Genomic DNA, 9429 nt, shown 5'->3' with positions numbered 1-9429 from the left:
AGCCTGGTCAGGGTCCGGACTCTGTCATGCTAAGGCTCACCTCAGATCTCCCTGCCATCCTGACAGCTCCCCTCAAGACTGTTGCCACCACCACTGACAAAACACATCCAAGCCCATCATATGCTGAAGCAAAACAGCCTGAACTCCACATGGATGAGATAGTTTCCATCTCTCAAGTTGAGTTACTGGCTTCACCCTCAGGCAGTCAATGAGGCACACTTTCCACTGTCAGCCAGGAAATCCCTTTTGCTAATTCCTCCTGCTTATTACAGGATACACAACTCCAGGCCAAGACATCCTCTGTTCATAAGAGGCCAACTGATCATTCATATCAGCAAGATGCCCCATTGCATCATTTACATCCACATGCTGAGGCTCGTTACTCCAACCCAAAATATGGCTCTTATATGAGCAAAGAGTATGTGTACAGCAGATCAAATCACCATCAAAACATGGATGGAGGATTTTGGAATGACAGTTGGAAGTACAACAAGAGTACATGGCAGTCATCCTGCTCAACCTCAAATAGATGGGAGTGGATGCTGCCACATAACATAGCTCCCCTGCCTTCCCAAAACCCCCAGCCCTCCACCTGCTGCTTGACAGACTTGCAATCTACCTTGGACATGGTCAGGGAATGGCATGCCCCTGCTGCCCAGTCTATGGTTTCTGACACTTGGGACACTGCCCCCTTTGAAGTCAGCACTACTTACAACACTCATGAAAGCTTGCCCCAAAGCCAGGAGGGGACGACCAGGCTTCCCACTATGCCATGTGAGCCCATAGCAAAAGCACCCATTCAGCTTGTTCCCGGAACTTCTCGATTGGAGATTGAGCATTGGTCCTCTTGCCTTGCAGCAGCTGGTCAGATACTTTTTGATAATGGGCAAGGCAGCCCCAAAAGGCCCTATTTCTGGGAGTCAAACAATGACTCTGGCCGCTGGTTAGACAGCTCCATTTTGGTAATGCAAATCTGGCAAACCAAAGCATTGAAACATCAGTATTCTCTCAAATGGGTGCCAAGAATGTGCATACCTCAAGAGGAATACTTCAAGGCAATTTCCTTTTGCAATGGCGCTATTTGAGAGCTCATGAACAATGAAGATGTTACTGCAAAGTTCAAGTCAGTTGTCACTGTATTGAGCAATTATGCTAATTGGCGCTGGTCAGACTGAGCCCATGCAAAAGGGCCATGGGTGGCCTTTGACTTTCAACATGCGATTCAAGCTTCAGACAAAACATGGCACCTTGCCCTGTGGCCTTGAGCTGGGTACTTTGTTAATCATCCTGGCAATCCAGAACCCAAAGGTATGGAACACTGGGAATGGATGGAGGAACTGTGGAATAAGGAAAATAAGCAGCTAGTGAAGGAAGGCCACATCAATGCCTTCCTAGCTGTCTTACTGTTCAAGGATAGAATCAAAGAATTGGGACTAGTATCCTCCATCAATGCAGAGTCAGACAACAAACATCACCTGATTCCCTTGGGAGGAGTCACTCACTGAGGTCTGGATGGGGACGACAGCGATGATTACTAGACTGATTTCCTACCCAGGGGGCTCTTGTGACAATGGTGTGATAAGGGTGACAATGTGGTGATGTCAAGATGATGGAAGGAGGGGCTAGGTAATCAGCCTCCATACAGTAGCTCATGATGTCCTTAAGATGCGTCTTCCCCCTCCCCCTTTCCCTCTTCACTCCTCTTTCTTTGCCCATCATTGCCATTCATGGAAGACGACGAGCAAGAGGATTGAGGTGTCCAATCCCCTTTACTCTCTGTATTACTTCCTATCCTAATAATACTCACCTCACTTTACGCTACTCTATAATATTCTGCCTGTTAAGATTTCATTGATGAAACGTATTGGACACTTCAGAACCCCTCACTGTTACAGTGTGGCTGGTCAACAATTTGAAGGTCGCCATCTGTCTTTGTGTCTTCAAATCAGTTCCAGAACATGTTCAAGCATGCGGAAAACAGGGTGATTGGGATTAAGGGCATTGTCATTGATATGTTGGATGGTCCATGCTTGAAAGTGCACAAGGGATGCATGCAATTCATATCTCAAGATGCCAATCTCAGATATGAAAGGCTGATGGAATGGTGCATGTGGTAATATAACATGGTGCCATTGAGACTAACTTGCGCCAGGTACAGAGATGCAGACCTGAAGGAGTGGTGGACAATCACCAGCTCATTCTCAGCAGATGGGTTTCCTGAGGCCAACATATCCATCCCAAATGAGATTATTATGATCAAAGCAGCACAAGATGCAAAGCTCAGGCTTAGGTCAAAGAAGATGTTCAAGGTTATTGTGAAGGTGCTGGTCAAGGACTTCAAGTACCACATATATGAAGGATGCCCTTATGAAGATTGAAATAAGAAAATTCCTGTTCAGAAGATTGGTAACATGTTTATTTGCCCCTCTTGTGATCTGCCATACATTGCACCAGGTATCAAGTAAGTTCACACTCAAGTTCGCAAGTTTTTACTAACTTTGCACCAGGTATAGGCTCAATGTGGAGATTGAGGATGAAACTGGGAAACATTGGGTCAATGCTTTCAACGACACTTCCACCGGTCTTTTCCAGCAGTCAGCACTGCAAATGCATAGCTGGCAGGATTCTAAAGAGGTAATCAGAAGAAGAACCTTGTGCAAGACACTGATCGTGACACAGGAAAACCAGTTCTATTGGCAGAAGATCCTCTTGATTCCTTACAAGAAATATGCCATTGTAATCCATGCTGAGTCAGACAAGGTTGGCAAACAGAAGGGACGGCCGATGTGGATTGCATTGAAGTTTATTGAGATGTCAACAGTTGCAGTAGTATAAGTTGTGAGCACAAGCCACACTATCATGCACAAGATCCATGTATATGTAATTATCATGACTTTGTGTAATGTTATGCAAGCCTGTAATATATGTGTAGCTAACGGATAATGAAAGGGTCATGCCATGTACAAGCATGAGCATGGAAAGAAGTGATGAGCGCAGCATTGTCTGCGTTGATGGCCCTTTCAACATGTAAATCTTCCAGAGCTCGTGCCAGTTGGTGTCAAAGCTGAGTCACCTCCTGTTGCAGGCGCTCCATATGAGCTTCCTTGTTGGCAAGCATAGAATGTTGCACAAGAACAAACTGTCTTGTGCCAGAAGAATGTTTGGGATGTCTTCAGCATCTCCCTGCACATGGTGTGAAAGAAAGGTTATCCGGGAGTTGAGATACATAATAGATACCATGCACATGGTCTGAATGTTCTCGAATTTGCACAATCTGCTGTAGCAAGTTTGTATCATACAGGATCTTGATATCATTGCCTGGTGAGCTATCTTTCTCCGTTGAATCCATACAATGATGTTGCATGTGGTCTTCCTTCAATTGGTGTCCATTGCCTTCAGCATCCATTGCCTTCAGCATGTGCAGCTGGAGCAATTTCATGGCAAGTACTGGAAACCAATTAGCCGCAAACAATGGGATGTGAGGCCAACTTGCCACTTCTTTCTCATGTGGGTATCAAGTGCAGATGGGGCTTCTTTGCGTTTTGTTGATGACATGGCACCAGATGAAAGAGATGAATGTGATGGTGTACTGTGTGGGATACGGAGTATTTATGGGGTGGGGAAGGCAGGATTGTTCAGAACCAGCCACAAATGGCTGACTGTGTGCCAGCCAGCCTCACTTCCAACAGTCTTCCTGACTTGATCATGTGCTTGTATGGTATTGAGTGTCAGCCTCCTAATGTAGCAGATATCATAGTTCAGTTTCAGATGCAAGGTATTCCAGCTGCACAAACTTGCTGCAAAGATCTGAAGGAGGGCTTGTATACAGCATCTTGTCTGGCAATGGGCGCAAACCAGAAAGTGTCCACAATCATGACAACATGACATACAAGCTCTGTGGGGACTGACACCCACAAAGATCGACAATTGCATGGTTGACGGATTGGCCCTGGCTTTTGTAGTCAGTGTACAAATATGCTGGGAGAAGGGGAAGAGCCAGCCTGCTTATAGCGTGCAATGTTGTATTTCCATTTGTGCAAGATGTGTACTTGAAACTTCATTGAATTGGTTGAATGCAAACAATGTTGGGTCCCAATCCTTCATGCACAAAATTGCCTCCAGGCATCTGGACCATGACTGCAGTAGCATAGCACCAATTGTGTGTGTCAACTGTATATCATATCCTGGTCACAGTCCTTGTAGCCCCATTCATGAGAGTCTTGGACAATGCCAAATTTTCTGTAATCATGACATGGGTGCCTTCAAACAGTGGCATGAAACAAGGTGCATTGTCTGTATGATTTGAAGGAAGCATCCATAGTATTTCCTGTACGGCACCTATGATTGCTTCATTCTTTGAGAAATCTTGCACAAAGTAGACATGACAAGAAGCATTCAAATGATGTGCATGTTGCACAGTGAGCCAAAAGTTGATTGCATCATGCATTGTCTTCATTGTGATGATAACAGGCATGTTGTCAAAAAGATCTGGGTTGGGACTGTTTGTTTTGCAAAGCATTTGCAGACACCTTGCATGAAGAACATTGTAGTCTGACTCATTGTACCATGCTTCTTCACTTCAAAAGGGAGAGGTTGTTGAAGGCTTTCCATTCCTTGTGCATCCCATCCAAACATGGAGCAACAAGCTTGCCCAGGCAGTATCTTGATCCTGGTGCAGGTTATGATGCAGAATAACTACCTCCTTCACTTGCCTCCAATACCATGCACCTAGCAGCATGTCCTGCCCCTTATTTGACAGGCTTGTTCTCGGCATGACCTGGTGCACTAGTTGATGGCTGTAGAGCAGTGCAGCCCCGAATGGTTTTAGTTGCCCAAAGTTGCCAGTAAAAATGACATTGATACTGCCAAATAGTGCATTTCCTGTTGCCTTTTTCCCAATCCTGATCTGGTTGGAAATCTGACACATAAACTGTGCAGAGATCATGGACACTTCATCAATGATCAACCAAGATACCATGCGCCAGATGTCTTGCAGGTAGCTGATATTATCTTTCAAACCAACCTTCCTCAGCAATCTGGTTAATGAGTGGATAGTATAACCCGCAATGACAACAGCCGATGCACCTGTTGGTGCACTAAGCAATAAAAAATGCTGGATCTTCAAAGACAAAAATAACATCTCAATGCAAGACAATTGACCTGGTGTCAGCATGAAATTTGGATGTCAGACAAGTCTTCCCATCCACTTGCATTCGACAGTTCACATTGACCTTTTGTTCACCTTTGTGGAGGTTCTTCCAACAAGTCATGGAGTGAACATGCCAATTGTTGCAAACAACAATTTCTCAAACACAGTTTGAGAAAACAGTGCCCTTGATGCCCACAAGAGAAGATATGACCAGGCCTTGAGAAGTGCGAGGATCTAGTGCATCTTTGCTTAATAGAGGAGGTGGCAAGGGGCCATCAACCTTGGTAACAATGGTAGTTTGGCCAGGCAGCTTGCTGTGAATCAATTTATGCAGCCAATCCAACATGGATTGCCTGAAGAATGGATTGCCAGCCCCACATTGGTGCAATGTTGCTGGTGTAGGTATCCACACAAGCATATGGCAGTGCAGCATTCTGCGACCTTGAGCTTCGACCATACTGTACCAGCTGGTGTAAGTGCTGAAAAGTCTGGGTCCTCAATTCAGGCACAAAATAATATCTCGAAAATGAACCATAGTTTCATGAAAAATGTGTGTGGTGATGGCAGGATGTTTGGCAACCTTCATTGCCTGGTGAAAGTGACTTTCTTTTGATGTGCCAGCACAGATGGTGTGTGCAAGCTTGGAGTCATTCAGCGCCAATTGATAAACATAGCTGTCGATGTTGTTTGGAGTGATTGTAATGTAGAACACTGGAGATCCTAGCTGGTACACAAGTGCTCATATCTCATCTCTTCTCCCCTTCTTATACACGTTGCTACCAGGAACACTTGTTTGTAACATTTGAACCTGGCACAAGATCTGTAGAGCCTCAACTTTGATATCTGACTTTGGGTTTGACCTTGGATTTGATTGTAGGTGATGAGCCAGATTTTGCAACACATCAGGATCCATGTATCTCAAATTGCGCAAGATGTGTTTGTGTCATGGTCCAGAATTTGGAAGTGTACAAGTTGGACCACTTCTCTCCATTGTAAGATGTTGTGAGACACAAAAGCAAACACAGGATTGTGTTTGAATCGACCATGCACCAGCCGCAACAGATGGCTGAGCTGGGACAACATTGAAACAGGTGTCTGCCACTGAGGATTGTCAAAACCTCCAAGCCCAAAGGGGTCCAAGTGAGGGAACATCCAAGTCAATGTGTACTCGTTTCTCAAATCATGTACTGGGCAATTACTTCTTCTGGACATGATGAAATTGCCTTCATTGTCCAGACAATGCACCAGTGCTTTAGCCTTCATTGTGTCATACACTGAGCTGGATCTGTCTGTCACACAAAAGCCAGACAATTCAATAACAAAATCCTGGACACCAACATTAGGGCCATTGAAAATGTTGTGGCCCAACATGTCTGATTCTGTTGCACCTTGCACATCATCATGCTGCACATGTTTGAGCTGAAACCCTGGGAATGTAATGCCATCCCCATCATCAGGGAAGGAGCCAAATAGGTCATGGAAATGTTCCTCAGAAAAAATTGCACCAAGCAGGAAATTGGCAGTGATACATGAATAAGCCTTGTTTTCATGCAGCAAGAATCAGATGATCATGTGCACAATTGATGTGTTTGCCTTCAATGGGCCCAGTTTGGGACAACGTCTGGCATCAGCAATTCTTGCCCTGCAAAGATGACAACAAAACTATCATGTACTGCATCCAGACATGGAGGCAGCACATTGTCCAGCTTTGCAACATCTTGCAGGAGAACAATGGCATTTCCTTGAGAATAATGCTGCACACCACTCAAATACAAATGGTACAGCTGGCTTTCCGGGTTGTCTGTGTAGCAAAAACATATCTTTGATGCTGTACATCAACAAACCAGGTGCTGATCAACAAAGGTGGCTCAGGAGAAAGCATCTTCAACATCTGAGGGGACATGTTTGTATGTGTAATAAAATCCATTGGACAGCACAAGTGATGACATACTGCCCTGAGCCAAGGAAGAGGCGCATGTGGAACACAGAAGAATATTGCCGGAGAACTTGTCCGGGCAGGATAGGGCAGATGGCTCCAAAATTGCTTCATGGTAAAGAGAAAAATTGTAACCCCTCAGGTGCAGGTGTGCAGGAAGATGAGGATTTTGTAATATATCAGATTTGACAGGGACCATGCACATCATTGTTTTTGCGAATCCTTCTCCACAACATCCACATGTATCTCTAACCAAAGCCTCAGGTGATGTAGAGTCTTGATATTTGGATATAATTTGTTCTGTGAGAACCCTGTTGTAAACGGGAAGGAAATCTGGTGCAGGATTGGAAGGCGGATCAGGTGATATAGTGTGCCTTCTTTGAGACAATCGTTCATTGACACCTTCCTCATTTCAAGTGCACTGGCATGGCACCATAAATGCAACCTTGTGACCCACACCATCATATGCACGTGCTGATCTTAATGAGAATCACCAATATAATGGAGCAGGGACATTGTGTGTGTGGAGGAGTAAATGATTTATTGCTCTCCATTTTGTTGCTCAGCGTAAGGAAGGTACTTTGAGGGTGATGCAGATCTGGCACATATGTTCAAGAGAAAAAAAGTTGAAAGATCCCAATATATGCTGGACAGATGCAAGAACATGAATATCAGAAAGCTCAGTGACTGACTGGGGGGACACCAAAACAGACTCAAATGCATATGTCCTGTTGAGCTTGTGTAAGCTGACAGATTGATGTGTAAAATCTAAAGTCTGGTTAACTGCATTTAACACACAAGCCATGCAACATACAGCTCAGCAAGCAGCAGACAGCCATCAATGGCTGAACAGGGAAGACATCCATGAATATTGGAATTGTGTTGACAAGCAGAAGAACAGTGTTGTCATGAATATGGACCGAGGCACAAAATGAACCGCCTGGCACCAGGTGTTCCTTCACATGAGCCCTTTTTGCTTGTTGCAATGGCAACCAAACCAGCCAACTATGGCAGACTTAGCAAGGAGCAGACAGCCATCATCAGCTGAACAGGAAAGCCATCCATAAACAATGGAATTGTGTACTGAAGCGCAAGAACAGCCTCCAGATGAATACAGACCAGCACAAAACCAACCACCTGGCACAAGATCAACCACATGCATTATGTCCCTTCATGCACAAGTCAGGCATATGATGCAGAAAAGCAGAAGGGTAATAGAGCACAAAGCAGATAAAATGACATGAATTGAACTATAAGGAAGACATCCAGTGGAAGGCAGAACACTGATATCAGTCCCTGATGCCATGGTGGAAGTGATGTGATTTGATTACCATACATGGCTGAGTAATGCATCCACATGACACAGCCACATTAGCAGACATTTCCTCCCTACAAAGACCTGAGCCACTTATGTGGCCCAGGGATATATATTAACTATACTGAAACAAATGGCAAGAAGCACAGAGCCAATTCCATGTGCAAAAAAGCACATGGCTGCCATGCAAAAATGCCAGCATGGGGCCCCGGGGTTTTAAACCCCTGCTCCCACAGCCCCTGAGGCTTTTGCTCCTTGATCTCATAGCCACCACTAGAAACAGATGCATCTGTTTCTACCAGTGGCTGTGACCTGTTTGCATCACAGCCACTTGCTTAAGAGCGGCTGTGTGCCATCCCAGGAGCGGCTGTGCACTGAACCCTGTTCCCTTACATCAGCAGGGTAAGGTTACTGCATCCCTAACCCTTCCTCACCTTCTACCCCAACCCTGAGAAACTTTTTTTTTGCCATTCAAGTGGCTGAGGCCAGTGGCATACTATAATGTTGGTTTATTCTCTCAGATATTATCAAATGTGCTAATCTGTGATCTTCCCTTAGGCCAGATCCCACCACACATCATTCTCATCAAAGGAGTGAGAAACATGCAAGATGGGAATGTGTCAGGGCACCAGCTCATTGCTTGGTCAAGAGACATGACTAAGCCTTTATGACATGGAAGTAGCTGGTATACCTTGGCATGTGCTGGAACCTGCTGGAAGGATTGGATGGTCAGGTGACCTGCTGTGCATGGCTGTGCATGACCTCATATGACCTCATCCTTGGTCATATGACCTGATCACCTGACTAGGCTGAGTAAGCAAGATGTTCTAGCAGGTTCCACCACAGAGGTATAAATATAAGGCCTACTCTGCCTGGGACTGTCTCTTCAGACTTGGTCTCTTAGGATCATCCACAGGTACCTATACTGTAGATAGGTCTTAGTCATCAGGTCTACTCCACTTCCCTTGTTGCCTGCTTAGACTCTTGCACTCTTAGGTGAGCAGACTTAGTCAGCCTGTGTTGCCCTAA

The 9429-nt window shown here is 45.1% G+C and overlaps 1 protein-coding gene across 1 annotated transcript; it reads left to right on the top strand.

Annotated features, from left to right (window-relative positions):
• Nucleotides 1–2411: 2411 nt before the first annotated feature.
• On the top strand, nucleotides 2412–2835 carry DACRYDRAFT_16824 (uncharacterized protein; the record flags this gene model as incomplete). Its single annotated transcript, XM_040771230.1, has 3 exons — nucleotides 2412–2461; nucleotides 2508–2634; nucleotides 2680–2835. 3 exons carry the CDS (start codon nucleotides 2412–2414, stop codon nucleotides 2833–2835), a joined length of 333 nt encoding a protein of 110 aa, XP_040627185.1.
• Between the last annotated feature and the right edge of the window lie 6594 nt (nucleotides 2836–9429).

Source organism: Dacryopinax primogenitus, assembly GCF_000292625.1.
Source record: "Dacryopinax primogenitus strain DJM-731 SS1 chromosome Unknown DACRYscaffold_13, whole genome shotgun sequence".
Lineage (NCBI taxonomy): Eukaryota > Fungi > Basidiomycota > Dacrymycetes > Dacrymycetales > Dacrymycetaceae > Dacryopinax > Dacryopinax primogenitus.
The sequence above is the reverse complement of the archived record's forward strand: the minus strand, read 5'-3'. Positions and strand labels throughout refer to the sequence as shown.